The 23,016-nt window shown below is 38.1% G+C and overlaps 1 protein-coding gene across 1 annotated transcript in view; it reads right to left on the reverse strand.

Annotated features, from left to right (window-relative positions):
* The window catches only part of CNTNAP2 (contactin associated protein 2), a 1,972,370-nt gene that overhangs the window by 914,708 nt on the left and 1,034,646 nt on the right, over nucleotides 1-23,016 (reverse strand). Inside the window, exon 9 of the mRNA XM_058723957.1 lies at nucleotides 2,635-2,784. Within this exon, the coding sequence (XP_058579940.1) occupies nucleotides 2,635-2,784 (150 nt within the window). The remainder of the gene's footprint in view (nucleotides 1-2,634; nucleotides 2,785-23,016) is intronic.

Raw genomic sequence — 23,016 nt, forward strand, 5'->3', positions numbered from 1 at the left:
CTCACTTATCTCACTTTCCAGTGACTGATGTTGTCTTTCAGAAGAATTTGAAAGATGTGCATGCGAATTGGCTAAGGTTGATCTCTAATTCTGTTCCTCAAGATCATTTGTGGAAATGAGAAAAAAGTTGAAGCTGAGAATTCTTTTTTTCCCCCCCAGCATTCTGCATTGAGTTCTAGGAGAGGGGGCCGAGAATTCAGAAATGTAACAAGTTCTCTGGTGCTTCTCACATACTTTAAGGATTGAGCTAATGAAGATACAATCAAAGATGTGTCATGATCATTTGCTAATAGCATTTCCCAGTGGCAGACCAAAGGCCCAAGAGGGAGTGCTCCTGACCACTGGAGTTGAAAACAAAAATCTGTAAAGCAATAGGAAACAGCATACTATAAAGCCCTCATAGCTCATAAACGTTGTACCTTAAAATTGTTGGTTACAGCTCTTAAGTTTCCCATCTAGATGGAAAGAGATCAAAACTGTGCTCTGAACGTAGGCTTTCAGCATGCTCATCCATGGCCAAAGATATTCCACTGTCATTTGGATGGGTAGGGATTATCAATAGCTTTCCAACTCACTACTGTGATCCATTTTCTATGTCAGCAATGGAAACTGTTGGCCAAAAGCCCATCAAATTAAATATGTTTTTGCAGGAAAACCAGTTGGGGTGTTGGGCTGCTTTTTTGCACATCAGTAAGCCCTAGTTTATTCCCTCATAAAACATCATGTCTGACTTTCACCCATTCATCAAATATTTATTGAGAGCCTTTTTGAAGACGTAGTTTGAACTTCCAGTGAACACAATGGAATATTCAAGAAAGAGAGCTCTAGCTCAGGTCTTTTGTCTCTGACTTGTCACCCTTCATTGTATCATGATGTATAGGGAGAAACACCCTGCTACAGGAGTCCGAGGTCTGGAGTTCCCTTGCTGACCACACACGCAGTGGCAGGTCAGTAGAGCTCTGTGGGCTTCTATTTTTTCTTTTCTTTTCTTATTTTTTAATGTTTATTTATTTTTGAGAGAGAGAGACAGAGTGTGAGTGAGGGTGGGGCAAAGAGAGAGGGAGACAGAATCCGAAGCAGGCTCCAGGCTCTGAGCTGTCAGCACAGAGCCCGATGTGGGGCTCAAACTCACAAACCTGATCATGACCTGAGCCAAAGTCGGATGCTTAACCAACTGAGCCAACCAGGTGCCCCTTCTATTTCTTCTTTTAAACAACTGGAAGTAGAGTGCTTGCCTTGCTTATTTTTCTACATTTACCAATCCATTCATATTTATTGGTCATCTAAATGCCAGGAATTTTTCTAAGGCCTTAGAGGATACAACAAGGAATAAGATATACAAGATAAGTGCTCTCAAATAGGCTTATTCTAATAATAGAAATATATATAAATATAGTGATATACAAGTATTTAAATAAATACATGTGATTATTAATAAACATATTTTCAGAGGCAGATAGAGGTACACCTATGTTTTTTAAAGTTTAACCAAGCCTCTTCTAAGAAAGCAATTTTTCAGATCTCATATTGAGTGATTTAGGATGAGGAGACAATAATGTAGTGAAAGATATATTGATTTAAACAAAACACCTAACATTTTAATAAAAAGATGTCCCCACATTTCATTAATGATTAAAAAAATCTGTCAGAATACATTTTTCAAATTAAAAAAATATTCCCAGGCCCATGCTACACTTTTTCACATACATTAGGATTGACTGTTTTAAGAGAACCTTCTTTTTTACTAATTTTTTCATTGCTTAAGAGCCAAGATATGTGTAATAAGATGGCTTTCCTCTAAGTCAACCTGCGGTCAGCAGCCTCTAAGATGTTCTCATTACACGTCTCCTCATGTCACCCCCTACCTTTAAGGGTAGGCTGGATCGAATGATTCACTTCTAACAAACTGTGTATAACAGAAGTGATGGCATGTCACTTCCAAGACTAGCTTAGAAAAAAACTTCAGCTTCCATCTTGGAAACTTTCTCTCTTTTTTACTGGCTTTCCCCTCCTCTCTTGGCTTGAGGAAGACCAGCCCCCCAAAATCAGAGACAGGTGGAGAAGAACCAAGGTGCCCCAGACAACAACCAGCACCAACTGTCACTGTAGTGAGTGCACCTTCCTGGAAACATACTCTCGAACCCAGTCAGGGCTTGAAATGATGCAGTCACAGACAGGCACTTGGGTATAATAACCTCATGAGGGACTTTGAGTCAAAATCAGCCTGCTAAACTATTCCTGAATTCATGATCTAGAGTAATTGTGAGACAATGTTGTTTTAAGGCACTAAGTTTTGGAGTAAGTAATTACACGGTAATAGGTGACTAATACATAACCCAAGGACCTGATTCTTGAAGATAGTATTATGAGAATGAATGGACTCAGAATCTCATGCTTTACAGTTTGAATATTTGAATTAAACTAGAAGAATATGGTGACATCATGACATCATATGAATACCTTTATCATGAAGAAGCATAAATTTGCCACTCGCATATCAGCTCATGGAATAAGAGTTTGGTCTTCTTCCTGAGATCTGCTGAGTCTGCTGAATCAACTATAAATGCTTCATAATCAAACTTCACTGAAACTTTAACAGCTTATTCGTTAACCAATAAAAAATGGCGGTCTTACCTCCAAAAAAGTACTTCTCGCCGGTTTTAACTTGAAGAGGACTGTTAGTTCGAACTGCTGAGGCCTCATCTCCATCAATGGTGAGAACAGCAAAATTTTCCTTGGCTAGGAAACGAACTTCATGCCACTGTCCATCATTCAACCCAGAACCTGTTAAGAAAAACGGTAAATTTATTTTCTAAAGATTGTACAGTTTAAAACAACCTTCAATATCAACAAGGTCAGATTTTACCATTTTTACTGGTAAAAATTTATATATTTTCATCTAGAAAAATTCTGGGCTACTTGCAACGGATATCATGCTTCTTTACTATCATAAGGGATTTCATCCTCCATTGGAAAGATAAGCCAAAACAACCAATCAGTAGGAAAATAATTATTCATGTGCCATTGGTAGCTGGGAAAGCGAATGGGGTAAACAAAGCTGTTTGGGAGGTGATGATGAACTATTAAAATTTTTTTTTCTTTTTACATTTATTTATGTTTGACAGAGACAGAGCACAAGTGGTGTAGGGGCAGAGGGAAGGAGACACAGAATCTGAAGCAGGCTCTGAGCTCTCAGCACAGAGCCCAAAGCGGGGCTCAAACTCACAAACCATGAGATTATGACCTGAGTCGAAGTCGGACACTTAACTGACTGAGCCACCCAGGTGCCCCAGAACTATTTTAACTTACTTATTTTATGATTAGGTTTACCAGAAGCCACTCTCAGGTAATAAAATGGGTTTATAACTTTTATCTAATGTCTCTTTCTGTTTTTAAGAACTTTTTTTGTACTATTATTTTCTCTCAATAATCACATCTGACAAGTAGATATACATAGTTTATAGAAATAAAGGACTAAAAACATATGTGAATATGTGCTAATTAACCACTAATAAATATGAGAAATAATACTAGGGTTGTCTGGTCATTTATAAATAAAATTTCTTTATAATGAATTAGGTTACATTTAAACAACAACAACAAAAACCCAACGAAAATAAATTAACAGCTCCAACCCTAACAACCACGTTCCATTGTTGCTTAGTACAAGGATCTTGGGAAACAAACATTCTTCTAAGCTCTCCATTAGACAGACAATGACTTGAAGGTTTTGTTTAGTTTGTGTTCATGTTACAAAGAATAATTATAAAATTAAGGCGTAGACAAAGGAGATAAGCCACCGGACGTAAGCATCTGGAAAGAATTTATGAAACACGCAGAGAGACAGAAAGAAGTCTAAGAGGGTCAGAGTGACTTTCTTTCAACCTGGCCTAGGCTATTATGGCAAAGGTAAGGGATTTTGGTCCAGTGTACTCCAGACAGAATACTTCAGCATCCACAGGAAGAAGTTACTTGGAAGATACACTGCAGATTCACAAAAGGCAGAGAGGCCTAGCAGGTAGAAGCATCTAAGAATGAAGTCAACGAGGGCACAGATGACGGCTCCCAGCCTCTGATCAGAGGTTTACAAATCAGGTTAGGGGCCTTCGCTGGCCTACTGCCATCTGTTTTTGTGGGGTCTGAGAGCTGAAAACAGTTCTCACAACTTTAAGGAGGTGAAAATGCATAAAAGGAATAATAATAAATTACATGGGAAAATGATATAAAATTGAAATTTTAGGGCCCACACACGGTTTTGTTGTAATACAGGCAGGCTCGTTTGTTTACATACGGTCTTGATCTACAAAGACAGAGCCAAGTAGCTGCTGCAGAGACTTGTTAATCACTCACAAAGCCTAATTACTGCATGGCCCCCTGCAGAAAAAGCATAAACTGGTGGTTGGCTTATGCTATTAAACTGAAACCCATTTTAATGAGAAAAATTAAAGTCTGTCGGAGCTTCTAAGATGGTCACATGTATGTAACATTTATTGGCGTCATACTGATAAATATCATGACAAATACCCACACCGCAGGTATTTCTTTTTAGGATTAAAAACATTTTTTTTAATGTTTATTTATTTTTATTTTTGAGAGGGAGGGAGACAGAGCGTGAGCAGGGGAGGGGCAGAGAGAGAAGGAAACATGGAATCCAAAGCAGACTTCAGGCTCCAAGCCGTCAGCACAGGGCCCAACCCGCAGCTCGAACTCCGGAACTGCGAGATCATGACCTGAGCCAAAGTCAGATGCTTAACCGACTGAGCCACCCGGGAGCCCCGTTAGGATTCTTAAATTTTAATTTTGTAATACATATTGAGCACATTTTATTTCAGTGGAGGAAAAGAGAAAATCTTGGCTTTAAAGTAATTAATACTGAATAACTTCCAAGTTATGAAATGCATAATATGCATATATATATATTTTTTTTGTACTGTGAAATTACTATGTAAAGTCTTATTCTAAAATTAAAACCAGCTAGCTGTCAGACAAGTGGTAGTGTTTACTGAAATATTTCCTTCTCCATTAGGTACACTCGGGGTTCTCCCACAGAACAGATGAACACAACACTAACATTTTTCTTTAGAGTACAAAACTGGGCCTCGTGCTGATTAACCGTAGAAGTGCATGGTTTTGATTCTGGCTTTTGTTTTTGCCTGTATAACGTGATGAGCTCTGCTCTGAAACGCAATTTTGGTGCACGGATCCCGAGGACATCAGTGCTACAAAAATGTCCAGTCTCACAATTCTAAATAATCACACATTCAGAAAAAGTCACATAGGAAACACCATTAGCTGACAGATCTTCCTGTTCTAAACAGTAGAGCAGACGTGCCTTTCTAAAAATTCCTTTGAACATCTCTTCATCCTACAATTAATTTGCAAACGGACATCATCAGCTTAATTGTTCACAACAAAAGGTCTCTTATTTCAGAGAAAAATTAAAAGGTTACTTTATTTTTTTCAAGAAACTTAAATACTAGAGGAATTAAAACTCAGATAAAAGCAGTCTGTTGATGGCAGCCACTGCTGCATTTCAGTCTACACTGTGATTTCTATTCATTTCAATTCCAATTATCATTTTGAATTTTTCATCTTCAAGAGGTACGCCTTAGCAATCTATGATAGGAATGGGTTCCCAGATATGAAGTTCAATTCTTCCATGGGAAAAAGGATGATGCACTCACCCAAAAGAAAATATGCTGCTTTTTAAAAACTTTCTTCAGACACATGTTATAAAATATAATGGTAGGAAGTCTTTTTCTAAAGCAGAGTCTTGCGTTATTTCTGTGTAGGGAAGTATTTAAAGATACAGCGTTCTAAGCTCTATAGGCTACTCACTTTGACAAGTACTTGTGTTTGATTTGTTTATAATTCACACAAGATGTTTTAGAAATTAGTATTTAGAACTGCCTCAGGTAAATAGGCAAGAGAACTGAATTTAACACAGTGTAAGCATCCCATAGTTAATCAACGGCAGAACTTAGAACTGAAACTCCCATCTGGTTGCAGAGGCTCAACTCTTAACAAACAACAAACAGAAACAAAACAGACAACAACAAAACAGCTTATAAAACCTCTGTGCATCCACCTTCAGAACTCTTATACTATGCATGTGTGCATGCACACACACACACACACACACACACACACACACATCCGAAGCAGACTCCGGTTTGCCACCACCCTTGAGGATGCCCTTGTCCCATGCTCCATTAGGATATTAAATAATTGACACATCACCCAGTTTCCTTTGCCAACTTTCAAGCATGTGCAGCATCAGATTTTTGGGGCACCGCGATATCCTACATGTCTTTTAGTATTTTCCTGCATCCTTACAATTGTATTTAGAATCAAAATTTTATATTAAAAGTGTGAGTTCAAATACACATTTTCTCTAAGGCATATTAGAATAAGCCCACGAGTGTTCATTTAAGTCATTTCCATACTTAGTGAAACTCTGAGCAAAGGGAACTTTGTGTTCACTCTTTTTACGTTATAAGCCCTAAAATTAAAATATGTGACCTCTCCTGCAAACTTTCTCCAATTTATTTTTTACCTTTATCATTTCCTGGACCATCTGTGACTTGGAGGGCTCAGTACTGAATGAGTTTTGCTTCAGAAAAAGCTATAAGGAACAGTGTCTTTAAGGTATTTTTTTTAAATAAACAATTTTGTTTAGCAAATTTTAATTCATATGAAATGGAACATTAATTAAACTTAAGAGCCTTTGGAATTCAATATACGAAATTCACTTAGACCACCACGGTCGATCAGCTCATTGTTGTAAGACAGGTACTTGCAATAAATATCAGTACATTTATTCAGAGAAAAAAGTATCACCATCTCAAGCTTTATTACAAGTTTGTGAGTCATAAACAACAAAGACCAAATTAAAACACAGGATTAAAGCAGCACTTTTATGTGCTGTTAAAGACATGGTATTCCTCCACTCTCTGTGCTAGAGCCAATGAATGAAGGAACATTCCAGGAAACGGAGAAACTCACCGGAGACCCATACTCCTGGAGGCAGGGGTCCTGGTGTCTGCACAGTGGCTCGGGACCAGACCAAAATGGAAAGGATGCTGGTCACTGATACTTAGAAAAGAGACCCCTGGCTCATATGGCTAACACCTCCTGAGACACAGCAAGACAGCAGAAGGACAGAAAGCAGCATGAGGATTAATTAGGAGGACTGATCCCGGAGCCAAGCTGCCTGCATTTCTCTGGCCCTTTGCCAGCCTGGGCACTTTACTCAACCACCCTGTGCCTCAGGCTTCTCTTCTCTAAAATGAAAATAACACTATCCACTTCACAGATTTGTTTTGAGGAGGAGATTAATTAGCATTTCTATAGCATTAAAACAATGCTTGGCACCTAGGAAGCAGCGTATTTATACCCATATCATTATACCAAAAATTTTGGCGGGGGGGGGCGCCCAGGTGGCGCAGTCAGGTTAAGCGTCTAACTTCAGCTCAGGTCATGATCTCATGGTCTGTGAGTTTGAGCCCCGCACTAGGCTCTGTGCTGACAGGTCAGGGCCCAGAGCCTGCTTCGGATTCTGCGTCTCCCCCTCTCTCTGTCCCCTCCCCTGCTCACACTCTCTCTCTCTCTCTCTCTCTCAAAAATAAACAAACATTAAAAAAAAGGTTTTTTTGTTAAATTTTTAAGTTTTGATTAGTCTCATTTTATAGAGAATGAAGCTAAGACTTAAATTTATTATTTTGGGGGGAGTTATGACCTCACAATTACAAATACTAGTGTAGTTATAAGTAAACCCTCTAGGCAAGATGAATAAAATAAGTCTTAATGTGGAAATCATAGATATACACACACAAGACCACTAAAAAGAAGCGTGTCCTAGCAGTATGCTAATGGGCACTTGGAGCTTAGAAAAATATGCCAGTGACAACATTAGATGTACAGAAACTCCTGGGTACAAATAACTTAGAGGTGATGGTGATTTGTTCTGCAAAAAGGTATTGGATGACTCGCAAAGTTAGGACACAGACACTGATACCAAATGATACTGCATATGAAGAAATCAGAACAAATTTATATCCACAAACTGAGAGTGGAAAATAAGCTTCTACATTATTTATGTATGTAATTTTAAGAACACATATTACATAAATATTACACACACATTCACTTACAGTACTAAGAACTTTTTCACGCAAGTTAGTTAAAAGGCTCTCTTAATCATCTTGTTGAAAAAATGGGGGACCGCCCTCTATTTGGGTCATATTCTATTCAGGCACACATGGACCAAGCCCCGTAAGAGACTGAGAGAGGATGAGAGCCCAGGAGTGTCTGACTCAAGGACCCACCCGCAGAGGGCCAGAAGCACACGATACACACAGCAGCCATTCGGAAGTCAGACCATCTGGGCACAAATCTCATTTCCGCCCACCTACTGTAGTCAGACCTTGTGCCTCAATCCCCTTACCTATTAAAGAGGACTAACACAAGTGTGTACCTCATAGGGTTGTCCTGAGGATCCTGTGAATCCCTTATCACCTAGGACAGTGCCTGATACACAGTTAGCACTCGGTACGTAACTACTCTTTCTTATTCAGCCAGCCCAGCTCTCCAACTATCAACCTGGGTTGTTAATTCTCTAAGTGTTCATTACCATGAAAGGATTAAAATTTGGTTTTCTCTATGAACAAATCCCCTCCTCCCCCCCAAATAAAATCCAATCATGCAATATCAGTGGTGAGGAATTTAGGAATTTGGCAAAGTCGCTGATTGTATCTCTTATTAATATCAGAGTCAACAACTTTCAAGCTAATTTAAGCCAATTTTGAGCTATATAATAAATCGGTCTTATTCTTTCATAGTTCCAGGTCTTCTTTCTCCTCCCCAAATTATGTATGTGTTTTAACTAGATTATTCAATAGATATGGTTCTGAATGTCTGTGACATACTCCTCAAAATTAAATGGAATTCCAAGCAAGGACTTCCCATAGTGACTAACTTTGAGAAGACCGATAAAAACTGGAGTACATATTTTCCAAAGTTTTTGTGTTTTAAAAATATACCTTAATGCAACATTTTTTATGTAACTTTACACTTAATGATTATTTGATAGTATTTTATAAGAGCTATCTCCAGTTATTAATTCATAGCAATAAAAACTTTTCAACTACATATTCTAAAAGAAAATGGATCTTTTTTACCAAGAGTTTTTTTTTTTTAATTATTTTAATGTTGATTTTTGACAGAGAAAAGGAAAGAGAGTGCGAGCAAGGGAGGGACAGAGAAAGAGGGAGACACAGAGTCTGAAACAGGCTCCAGGCTCTGAGCCGTCAGCACAGAGCCCGACGCAGGGCTCGATCCCATGAATTGTGAGATCATGACCTGAGCCAACGTTGGACGCTTAACCGACTGAGCCACCCAGGTGCCCCTATAAAGAGAGTTTTTAACCTAAAACTAACATCTTTGAAACCCTATTCCAGTTTCTGGTCTTAATTTTTTTTTCTATAAGATAACTAAATTGCTGTATAATATTTTCTCTAACATTTCCCTAACTTATAATTGTTGGAAACACTTGTTTTGGAAGTAAATGCAGAATGTTAATGAAGCACATTCTATCTAGGCTGTCTTTCTAATGGTATTATTTTTAAAGTAAGGCTCTTGAGATGGTTGTGCTGATTGAACAAGAAGAAACAGATGTTCCTCTTATTAGAGACAAGAAGAAAAGACGAGTTTAATGAATATTGAAAAAAAGAAAGCATTTAAAATATAGTAGCAATCCACCATGCAACATCTGTTTGAAAGGGCTTCAAATAAAATTACAGCGACTAGAATTTGAAGGCTTTTGCTCAATATTCAATATTCTGGGAAAAATCTCCTGGGATATGAATCCATCTTTAGGCCGTTGTAATGTTCCAATGTGCTACTGATAGATCCCGTAAGTTCTCAGTTACCCATTTATGCCATAAAAAGAAAAAAAAAGAAGGTGGTATTTCTATATAAATGTACCATGCACTCTTTCTTATATTATCTGTAAATTCCGTATCATAAGGAACTTGACACCATTTAGTCTTGCTCGTTGGTATGTGCCATCTTCCAAACCACATTATAAATAGGATCACTTGCAGTCAGATAGAACACGTAATAAGGTGCTCGGGCAGGCCACAAATTCCTTCATCTTCCTAAGTTGAAGGGACTGCCAAAGGCTTTCTTCTACAGGTATGGACTTAAAGGCCACTTTGAAACAGGTCTTCGTCCTGAAAGAGCCACTTGATGAATGGAATCTTTAAGGTAGATAAATAAGTACAGAGAGGAGAGCACATTGCATGACATTTTTTATCACTGGGTTGCTAGTTATCAGAGAAATTAAAACCGCAATGACATATAATTTTCTACCCACTTCAGGGGCTAAAAACTAAAAGAACTAGCTCGCTAAGATCAGGATCGATTTGAACTGTTATACGTTGTTAGCGGGATATAAAGTTGCACAACCCTTCGAACAATTCTTTGGCAGCTCCGCGGTGTTTTGTTTTTTAACCAAGTTAAACGCACGTTAATCCTATCACCCAACAATTCCCCTCCTAAATATTTACTCACCCTAATCAGAATATATGTTGCAAAAATACTCGCACAGAAATGTTTTGGCAGCTTTATCAGAGGCCTACGCTGAAAATAATTGTATAACCACACAGTGCATATGCAAACAAGGAAATGCTAAGTAATAAAAAAGAACCAACTAGTGGTACATTTTTTTGCCTGAAAGAATGTAGATGAAAAAAAAAAAGGGATTCATTAAGTGTCATTTTTTGCAAGTTTACGTATTTATTTTGAGAGTGAGTGAGCGAGCGAGTGCACGAGTGAGCAGGGGAAGGGCAGAGAGAGAGGGAGAGAGAGAACCCCAAGCAGCCTCCATACTGTCAGCACAGAGCTCGACGTGGGGCTCCATCTCACAAACACGAGATCCTGACCTGAGCTGAAGTCGGACGCTTAACTGACTGAGCCACCCAGGTGCCCCAACACTGAATGAATCCTTAAGTGTTACATCTCAGAACAGTAAAACTAACCTATGGTGATAGAAATCAAGACAGCAGATGCCTACGAGAGAGGGGAGCAGGTGGGAATGGACGCTAGGTTCAGAAAGAAACTCTCTGAGGTAACGAACACATTCCATATCTCAACTGGAGGTTGGGCACCTACGTATAAATATCAGAATCCACTGAACTGTATGCCTAAGATCTGTGCATTTTACACACAGTTGATCCTCATTCACGGATTCAGTATTTGTGAAGCACCTACTTGTTAATACTTACCGCTAACCCCAAGTCAATACGTGTGGTATTTTGGTCATTCACGACTGGCGCATGCACAGATGGAGGGGAAAATGGAACCATCCAGTCCAAGTTCCCAGCCGAAACCCAAAAAGGCAGTGTTCTGCCTCCTTGGTTCAGCTGTCATCCTGCGACCAACTGTTCTTTCTACTGCATATTTAATAACACATTTCCTGCAGTTCGGTGTTTTCAGTTGTGTGTTGCTATTTAAAATGGTCCCTGATGGGTGAAGTACATGAGGAGGATTAAAAAGGACACTTATCACGATGAGTACCGAGTAATGTACAGAAGTATTGAATCACTATATTACACACACACACACCCCAATAAATAAATAAATAGCCCCCGAATATAGTGAAGTGCTGTTCAGCATTCCTAACTGCAAGAAAAGTATGCATGTTAGAGAAGTTTCTTTCAGGTACAGGTTAAAATGCTGTTGGTTGTGAGTTCAATGTTAATGAATCAATTATATGCATTAAACAAGAGAAGTTTAAAAAGAAACACACAAAAGCAAGGTTGGGTACTGATCAGTTGATGCAAATGTTGTGACCAGAGGCTTGCAGGAATCTAACCCCGTATTTCTTGGAGGAGCAATAATTCAGTATTCACTAATCCAGTGTTGGCTGTGACTAGAGAGAACGTAACTACCATGAATAATAAAGAAAACAACTGTATGTAATTTCTCCTCCAAAAATATTTAAACATTTTTAAAAAGAATTGACATGATGGTGATACTCATTTTTAAGATCAAATGAATTTTATTTGAGGCCTGTTTTTTGCTTTGTTTTCTGAATTATCAAACGAGAACCCTAATGTATCACATGCCATTATTTGCTCTTAAACAAGAAAAATCCAACTGGACTATATTACTATGTTGAACTTTTAGAGGCCAATACTTTAGAATGTTAAAGAATCAAGTAACTCCAACACTACATTTTCATGTAAAAATCTCTAATAACTGTCTTAACCATTATTGATTCCCAGCCAAAAGCCAAATATCATTATACTTCAAAATATCTTATTCAAGGCTTTATGATTATTCTTTGGTCACTTTTCTCTTGAGATAATCTTCCAAAGAAAGTAACTTTATTAGAACTATGGCTATGCAAACACTCAATTTCAATAAATATTATCAATCCAGGACTCTGTACGAATTCTGACAGATCTATTCATTCATTCATCCCTTCATTCATTCATTCCAGTATTTGATCCTGCCTTGAATATAAAATGTAACACAAGTTGCATTGAGTAAGAAGTTATTGCTAATTTCAAAGAGGGTTCCAAATCATAAGACTTCTGATTAAAGTACACATAGAGAGAAGGCCAAAGGTACATGTCGTAGAGCAGTGAAAAGTCTATGTGTCATTCATGCGTGGATTCAAATGTAAGCCACACTCCCCAATTCATCTATAAATATATACAGTACCTACTATTTCCCAAGCACTATGTTAGCATTAAGATATAGAAATAAGTCAGTCAGAAATGGTCTCTGCTGTAGACAACTCTAGCTATTTTATTTTGAGGAAATTAAGCCTCTCTGCAACTTGGTTTCCTTATTTTTAGAGGAAGATGTAATACTGTGCCAGAGAGTTGCTCTAAATGACTCATGAGCTATAGCGTGTGTGAGTCACCTGATACCATCAATAGCTAGTAGCAGCTTTTATTTTATCACTATTATTTTTGTTACATGTGTACAAAGACAAATGCATGTATGTATATAAAGAGAAGTTACTTTCAAGGTTTTACAAAAGGCATATATCACATTTTGTAGGTTGTACATATATCTGCGTATGGTAGATAAAGACATTATTGAGAAGTGGTGTTTTATATGAGTTTGGGGTCATAAGGAAAAGGTTTTTATAAATGTTTTCCATCTATATATAAAACAAGATGTAATGAAGAAAACACAGAAACTCAGAAAAGTATACTGGAGGGAAAAAGATGCATATCACCGAGAGACATCACATTTAACATGGGGTGTATCTTATTCTAGCTTTGACCATAAATAGCTGCGAATAATGCAGATTACTTTGATGCTACAATGGAAGAAGGGTGAAAAGTATAACAGGACAAGATGATGACAATCATCATCTCCTAAATTCTCTGATTTCTCTTAATGGGGGAAATTCGGCAGTCTTGTCTCTTTAGCCTAACTTTCCTGAATTTAAGGAGAATAACATGGAGATTCACCTCCACCAGCTTAAGCTCTCCTAGAGCTCTACTCCAAAGAGTCATGTTCACTCGTTCACTCATTTGTGGATCTCCTACCATGTGACTGGCATTGTTTGAGATACCAGGATGTACCAGTGAAGAAGACAGACAAGGTCCTGCCCTTATGGACCCTATATTCTTGTGTGCACAGGCAGACCATAGGCAGTAACTAACAGAGCTAAATACAGTTTCAGGTATGATAAAGGCTATAATGGAAATAAAACAGATGCCGTGATGGAGAGATTTGTGGGACTAGATAAGACTGTTTGATAAGAAGAGAATCCTCTGAGAAGGGGACAGCAAATTTGGAACCTGAAGGTGAAGAGGCCAGTCATGTGATGATTTGAGGCAAAAGCCACGAGGGAAAACATGCCTGGTGTGTTAAGAGACCCAGACCCTAAAGTGACTACAGTGGTTAGGGTACAGTGGTTAGGGCAGAATTGAAGAAATGAGAGCAAACAGACAGGCAAGTGAGGGCTTTGCGAGTTCTAATTAGAACATGAAATATTAAGTGTGACAGAAAACCTTTGCTATGTTTTACGTGGAAAGTGCCATGATGATGTTTCCATTTAAAGGGTATACTCTAGCTACTGTAAGGTGAATGCGTTTAGGGAGGCAAGAGTGACCTCTTAGAAGGCCTGAGATGTGGACAGAAGTTAGCGTTAGAGAAAAGTGGTCAGATTTGTCATATAGTTTGGGGATACCATTGATGGGTCTTACTTGCTAATTGGTTATCAAAAGTTTGAGACAGATGAAGATTTGTGACTTCAACAATGGAGTGGAAATGAATGTAATTTAAATAATGGGATTCTGGGGAGGGGAGATGTTCCATTAGACATGTAAGGGGACATCCATTTGACATGGAAGAAGAGATGTCAGGCAAGTACTTGCATATTAGGGTCTGGAGCTCAAGAAAGAAGCAAGGTCTGGAATTAGAATTTGATGTCAGAAGCTTAAGTCATGAGCCTAAATAAGACTATGTAGAAAGAACATGGAGATAAAGAAGAGGGTTTAGTCTGGGTCTTGGAGGGCTCTGAACTCAGGAGTTGCAAAGAGGGTGAGAGGGCCAGTAAACAAGACTGAGAAAGAGTAGCCAGTAAAATTGGAAAGAAACCAGGAGAATGTGGTATGAAGGGAGAGAGATTGTTTCAAGAAGGAGGAAAATGTCAAGGAAGGAATGAATGCTTCAAGAAGTGTTTCTAAGCTGTCGAGTAAAACAATGACACAAAGTGGACACTAGATTTGGGAATAACAGAGTTCAACAGTAACCAGAATGGGGTGAGGCTGACATGGCAGGGGAGGAGGGCAACGAGGGACAGTATAGGGTCCCTGAATAGTTTTGCTATATAGGAGGAGAATTCTGAATAGTGGTCTGTGTTGAAAGTTTGAAGAACATTATAAATCCTGTCCTAGGAAAAATCCTTATTCATATACTGAAAATTTGCTTATAATTTCAGGGGTTTAGTTTCTATCTCAGGTTAAGAACCTGATTTGTATAATCCACCATCATTTAATTGCATCACTGACTTTATTGGGCAATGAAAATACTATCAATTCATTTATGCTTTTCAGATTCAATACTTTTCTTACATTCTAGTGTTTCCATTTAATGACTTACTGGTTATATTTTTTGTTCCTTAAATTATAATTAAAAAATATTTTTTAATGTTTATTTCTGAGAGAGAGAGAGAGATTGAGAGAGAGAGACAGACAGAGTGAGAGCGGGAGAGGGGCAGAGAGAGAGGGAGACACAGAATGTGAAGCAGGCTCCAGGCTCTGAACTGTCAGCACAGAGCCCAACGCGGGCTCGAACCCACGAACCGTGAGATCATGACCTGAGTCGAAGTTGGACGCTTAACTGACTGAGCCACCCAGGCACCCCTCCTTAAATTATTTTTAGTAAATATGCCAGTTAATTGGTTTTAAACTTAAATATTCATTTTTATCTCTTATACTGTTTTGTGTTTGCCTTAAATAGACAGTTGTAGTTGTCAAATGATGACTGCACCATTTTGGGAAAATAAGTTATCATTATTATTATTACAATTTATTTCTTAAATCTAAATTGACTAAGTTGTATCTAGTCCTTTATCTTCCACATTTGCCCCAGATAAATTGCAATTTCCTACAATTTCCTCTAAAGGCACAAAATCATCCTTGTTTATAGGAAATTGACACTGTCCAAATGGCAAGGACATTCAAATCAATTCCTCTTTTTCCGAGGGCATTCCTACTGGAGACACTGTTCTTTAATAAAAGAATAAATACGATGATGCTGGGCCCCAAGAAGCTTGCCTTATTGTGACCCCCGGTGAGATTTAAATATCTTTACATGTATTTTTTATACTTTCTACGAAACATTTCCCTGGATCTTATAAAGCTAGAGTTGTATGGAACAGGAGAAGATAAATGAAAATTAAGCAGGGAAGGCAGAGTGTAGCAGAGGTGGTTTTGGTAGCCCCCTGGCGATCACTCTTTAAAATTTTTTTTTTTTCAATGTTTTTTATTTATTTTTTGGGACAGAGAGAGACAGAGCATGAACGGGGGAGGGGCAGAGAGAGAGGGAGACACAGAATGGGAAACAGGCTCCAGGCTCCGAGCCATCAGCCCAGAGCCTGACGCGGGGCTCGAACTCACGGACCGCGAGATCGTGACCTGGCTGAAGTCGGACGCTTAACCGACTGCGCCACCCAGGCGCCCCTAAAAAGAGGTGCTCTTCAGTGTAGGCGTTCTCTTGTTCTCCACAGCCTACCAGAACGTGCTGTTCAAGGTCTGTTGACCTTTACCTTCCCGCTTGGCATAGACCTACTAGAGAGGTGAATATCAGAATGATTACAGGGTACATCTGTCACCTATCTCTCCCATGCCCCAAAGGCATACAATTGCTGTCCTTTGTGCACATTAAGGAGAAAATGGAGCTACCTGATGCTATTGGTTAATGACTGTTTCCTTACTGTCACGTCAGCATTATTGAAGGAATGCAAGAAGAGTACCTTCAAAAAAGAATAGGAGACTGTCAATGAAGATAATAATGGCAATTTCGCCTGGGTTAGTCTGTGAACCCATGTTCTCATCTTTTCTACTTTTTGGTAGTACAACAAATAAAAAGCTGAAAATTCACATTAGCAGAATTTAATATTGGTTTCCTTTACCACTACATAGAATCACAAAATTCTCTCCTTCCTTCTAAATATTTTTCCCAAATATGTTGGTTTTATAATAATCACAGAGGACTGTGAATTTAAGTGGGCTTTGATTCAAATAAAGCCTTTTTATATCTATGTATCCTGGGTGATGCAGGGAGAGAACTGTTTTTAAGATAAAGAGGTTATCCAGCCACACAGAGGCTCAGAAATTCCTGAGTTCAGAGAATAATCATGATCAGATTCCTGGCATGAGACAGACATCTTAAAATATTATGTTTGGGTATAATCCTTTATAATTTGAATATGAATCATTATTTTTAAATTGCATCATAAAATGAATAATAAAACCATCGTTTCTCATTTCAAGTAATTCCATATTATCCCCCCTTAACTGTTTTTATACTTGCCACTGAATAATTTTCCATCCTTTATCAAAGACTAGATAATGTACCTAGGCCATAGACATAGGCAAAAATACAGTCCCTACCCTTTGCAAGTAGTTATTTTTCTGCCAAAATCTCTACTGCTTGTTTTACTACATGATTCCTAGCGTGAGAGGCAGCCTCTGTGCATTTCAGCTCAATGGTGTTTCCTCCAACTGGACTACTAATGAGCACTGAAGCACGAAGGGCACATCTCCAGACGTTTATGAACTAGTCTCTTCTGCAATTTTCAATTCAACAACAATCCTTTTTAAGTGTCAACTGCCCCTTGGTAATTTTTCTCATTCTTAGGGGCAAAATAGGAGTGGAAAAATGCTACAGGTGAGCACATTAAAATAATATTTATTCTAAAACTAACATTTCACATATATTTAGATTACAAATGTACTCAATCTATCCCTTCTTGTGGATTTGAACCTCTATGTGGTAGGCACTGGGGAAGATTAACAATTAAAACTAATATTTAAAAAAATAACATTTTGGGGGCTCCTGGTGGCTCAGTGGGTTGAGCGTCCGACTTCGGCTGAGGTCACGATCTCGTGGTTCCTGAGTTCGAGCCCCGCGTCGGGCTCTGTGCTGACGGCTCAGAGCCTGGAGCCCGCTTCGGATTTTGTGTCTCCCTCTCTCCCTGCCTCTCCCCTGCTGACGCTGTCTCTCTCTCTCCCTCTAAATTAATAAATAAGTAAATAAACATTAAAAAAATTTTAATACCATTTTTATCATAGCATACATTTTGAAACCACTGATTTGATTTTTAGTATGCTGTCAGGGACTAGTACTCTGCACATAATACCAGTATGTGTGCATTTGTATATATGTGTGCACAGATACGTGATATTTGCTACAAGATCATTTTAGTGTAGTGTGACAAACTGAAATAGAGCGGGCTTCACATTTGGATAGCACAAACACTACTATTATGTGCGAAAATCACCCTGGTTCTCTGGCCCAGAAATTACCAGGAAAATGAATGATTCATACCAGCATATGACAAGACTCCTCTCCGCTCCAGACACCTAACTAAGACTGAAACACATCGAAGCACTATGGATTACAGAAAGCGATGATAACGGATCAATTTGAAAAACAAAACAAAACAATGTTATATAGACCACATTAATTGTGTTGCATATTTTAGTCCATAAATCTTCACTTGCTCTGCTGGGTAACTCTAAACATTAAACACAACGCTCACAGACTACCCAAAGTAAATAAAGAGACTTCACCTGGGACAAAAAGAGAAGAATCCATGCTGAAAATAGTCTAAAGTCATTTTTGTACTTTATTTTATTTGCTAATTTAATGTTTATTTAATTTTGAGAGAGAGAGAGAGCGCGCGCGTGCACAAGGAAGGGAGGGGCAGAGAGAGAGAGAGGAAGACAGAATGTGAAGCAGGTTCCAGGCTCTGAGCTGTTAGCACACAGCCCGACACAGGGCCCGAACCCACGGACTGTGAGATCGTGACCTGAGCCGAAGTGGGACGCTTAACCAACTGAGCCACCCAGGCGCCCCACGTTTGTACTTTAAATAGTAGAATTTTATACTTCAGATAGAAGGTGGGAGCTATAGGCAGCTTCATGGAATCTTGGGGTAAGTGGACAGAGGACCAACCTGGGAGGAGCATGTGCCATCGAAGGAAACATAATCTTTTACTGATTTAATTTTTTTAAGTTTGTTTATTTATTTTGAGAGAGAGAGCACACGAGCACACAAGCAGGGGAGAGGCAGAGAGAGGGAGAGACAGAATCCCAAGCAGGCTCTGCATCATCAGCACAGAGCCCAATACGAGGCTCCAACTCAGGAACCGTGAGATATCATGACCGGGGCTGAGATCCAGAGTCGGAGGCTTAACCAACTACACCACCCGGGCGCCCCAATCTTTTACTGATTTAAATCTGAAAGGGAATTCCTGGCCATTTTTTACAGTGATTTAACCTAAGTAATGGAGTCACAGAAAGTACTGGAAAACTGAAGATAGAGGTAAGGTTTTTAGCAGGAGCATTTGTTTCTTATTGAAGAAATTCTCTAGAATACGGACAATGGGGTAGGAAGATGTCATCCAGTGATATCCCACAAAGGGAATTAACTGAGGGAATTTATGGCAGATTAGATGCCATACAGTGCTAAAATTCTGATATAAATGAGCATTTATCACTTTCTTATTAACAGAGCATGTCCTAGCTAAAGGTAACAGTAGTGAAATCCGTAGATAGATTTTCTTTCTTATAGCACAATTCTATTCTTTAGTAGTTATTTATTGAACACTGCTTAGCATTGTTTGCCGAATGGACAACCTTCTAATTAAAATCAATTACAGAATTTAGAAGCAATCTGGGTGTTGGTCTTGATTTGAGTGTTAGTTACATAGGAGTGTTATTCAGTTTGTTTGTTTGTTTTTTTAAATCACTCATGGTCTGTGCATTTGCTATATAAACATTGTATTTCAATGAAAGTTAAAAATAAGACAGTAGTGTATATAATGTATAACCTAATTAAGTATCTTGAAAATGTAGAAAGGACTGAAGGCACTTTGATCTTTAGTGTCATTACACAGATGTGTAGGGAAGCCATCAGAAACTTATGGAGCATTTACACAATTATAGAATATTAAAACAATAATCATCAAGGAAAAAAAAACCTGATAGCTATCAATGCCACTAATTTAACATGAATTGTGGTACAGAAGAACAAGACATTATTGGGATCTAGGAGAAGCTGTACAAAGACTTCATATAGATTCTGAGGGGGACTTCAGAGCACTTTCAACAGCTTTCAAAGGTAATGACACTTTTTGAATTATGTCTAATTTCATTTCTATCCTTAAAGGCTTTCTCTTCTTTAATTAACTTATGAACTATAATTACAGCCTTTTCATGTCCCACAGATAATGGGAAATGTAAACTGTTTCAATTCACATAGAAAAAAAAAAAAACAACAAAGAAATGAAAAACAAATAAAGCGAAAAAAAAATCACTGGTATGAAAACACTTTTTTTTTTTCTTTTGCTTTCTCTCAAAATGGTATAGAGTCTATCATCTTCCTTTCATTGAAAATTTGTCTCTTATGGGGCACCTGGGTGGCTCAGTCAGTTGAGCGTCTGACTCCAGGTTTCAGCTCAGGTTACGATCTCACAGTTTCGTGAGTTCAAGCCCCGCATCGGGTTCTATACTGGCAGCATGGAGCCTGCTTGGAATTTTCTCTCCCTCTTTCTCTCTGCTCCCCATCCCCCCCACTTGTGCTCTGTCTATAAATAAATAAACTTTTAAAAAAGTTCTCTCTTAGGCTCTCTTTGTTCCCATTTTTCTTGAGCTCAGCATGACTTCATCTCTTAGAAAGGTATAATCAGATGACTCAAATATCCTAATGTTCAGATCCTGTAAGCTCACTACCACCATAGTTCATTTGGTTGGAAGCTTCTAGATTGTTTTTTCTGCTCTCAGATATCTGGGAGAGAATATTTCATCAGAAACCATGGCTCACATTAAGAGTGGTTCTCCATGAGGGGTCAAGACCTTTGGTGGCCAGGGTCGTAAGTTTGAAAAAGTATACATCACGTGAGAAAGGAAATGCACGTGGCTGTTAACTGATCTGTATAGAATATGTAATATCTATATTATATAGATACAGATATAGATATCTAGTATATATTCTACATACTATACTCTCTCCAGAGAATATATTTCAAGACTAATAGCTAAAGCCAGTGCCCCCTTTATATCTAGCTCAGTGTTTAACAAGCGTGCTAAGCATTCACACCCACTCACAAATACCCCAAGTAAAGCCACAGTCTCTGAAAAAGGAGGAGGAAGAAGGAAGCACAGACTTCAGGGAGAAGAAGGTGGAACAGTAAGCCAGCATTAGGTGAAAAAGCGGTTCTTGGGAGCCTCTGAAGTATCTCTAAAGGAGACTTTGGCTTCTAACCTTTCCCCCTTTGAAAGAAGGGGTCCTGTCCCTCCTTCAACGGAGACTTCCCGGGAGACGTCTGTGTCCGCAGGTTTAGAGGGTGGTGAACTCCAACTGCCTGTAGCTAAGCTGCCAATGACCACCAGGTCAGAGTCAAGAGAAGGAGCTCTTGGTCAGTTCACTGAAAACCAGTCTTCAAAAATAATTATCCAAAGAACCAATCGGTGAATGGCTATTCCACCAAACTAATCAAATTTACCAATTTATCGGGTGACTGTGTTAAGAAATACTCTTCTCGAATATATTCTACAATTATGGATATATTCTTCTTATGAATATATGTTAAATATATTCAATAAATGTGAATATATTAGTAGTATCTTAAGGATTATTCAATCTATCAAAAGCTAAGGGTCACAGGTTTATTCTTTTAATGAATATATTCATGAAGAACATATTCATGAGGAATCTAGTTATGAACCAAATCATCCCATGAATATAGTAAAAGAGGATATATTCAGTGAATTCTTTCATTCATTTATTTAATACTATATGCCATGTCATGTCCTAGACCCTACGGTTACATCAAAATAAAAATTTCTGACTTCATGGTGCACAGATTCTTAGTACATCTATTGCCTTTAAAGAAGGATAATCTTTAAAATAAGCTTTTGGCAAATAAATTTTGTAATTTTGGTGAATTCAACTGTTTCCAAGGGAAATATTCATCAATGATATTGGGGACAGCCTACATCGAATGCTTGTGATTTGTTATAAAAATCTTGCACCAGAGGTTTATAATATTGTTCTTCATCAGCTTTTATTGGTTGTGAACTTTGAAGAAAGTTACACGTAAACATTATAAAACAAATAACTAGTCACTCTGGTGAACCAGAGATATTTCCGTTTTGAAAATGAATCAATGAGCAAACCAAGACTCAGAAAGATAGGAAACTTGCAAATATCAATTACTAAGTTGCAAACCTGGCATAAGACACAACTTTGTGGATTTCAAGTCAAAGATTTTCTCCCATTTTTCCCAGAAACACTGTTACAACTTGAGGTTTTGGTAGTGAGCTTAGCATTGGTTTTCACTGAATTTCTAAAATAACAATGAAAAAGAGAGCTCGCTTTTTGTATCATCAGATTTATATTACCCACCAGTTTTATCTTTTTAAGCAAATTATGGTAGAAATAGAATACATCAGAGCAACTTCTATGTTAAAGCCTGAAAATAAGGTTAATGTGCTTATAAAAGTTATTGTCACTAATTCTTATTTTTATTAAGCAATGAATAGCTTCATTAAGTAATACATTAGTCTTTTTTGTTAGCTTCTTGAGAGAGACAACAATGAACTGCTTGAGTTAAGCTTCATGGAGTTTTTAAAAGAGAAAGTGTTCTTTCCCAAAGGGCAGTACCAAAAAAAAAAAAAAAAAAAGAGTCTAAGCTGAACATTGTTATTCTCTGAGAAAGTCATCAAAACAAAATGAAAATGTTGGCATTTTAGTAGACCTGTTTGCACTTTATTGAGCGCAACGTCTACCAGCGATCGCTATGGTCGCCGAAAAGGATGCTTGAATACGAAGCAGATTTGCTAGAGGGTAGCATGACCCCTATTTTTTTCTCTGAACTTTGCCAAGACAGAAAAGGGCTTCTGTTATTGTTTCCCTGTATCCACCTCCCTTGTTTATTTTGTTTCTTCCCAACAAGTGTTCAAAATGAACTCAAGCCAAAAAAAATTGGATACTAGGGCCCTCTTTTCGTTATCGATTTTCTTGTTTGTCTAAACAGAGGGTTTTCAACTTTAGTGAAGTCTTAGGTACAAGGTTAGGACCACCCAGTACATAGTTTGCAATTAACTCTATTGTTTGGAAAATAAACATTATTTATATTATAAGAAAGGGAGATCCTTTGGATTCACGGTATGATCACTTTTTTTTTTTTTTTCATATGGAGTTGAATTAGTTCATTATTCTATGCAGACAGACTTTAAGTACAAATCCTTCCTT

The sequence above is a fragment of the Neofelis nebulosa genome, chromosome 4, assembly GCF_028018385.1.
Source record: "Neofelis nebulosa isolate mNeoNeb1 chromosome 4, mNeoNeb1.pri, whole genome shotgun sequence".
NCBI classification, from domain to species: domain Eukaryota; kingdom Metazoa; phylum Chordata; class Mammalia; order Carnivora; family Felidae; genus Neofelis; species Neofelis nebulosa.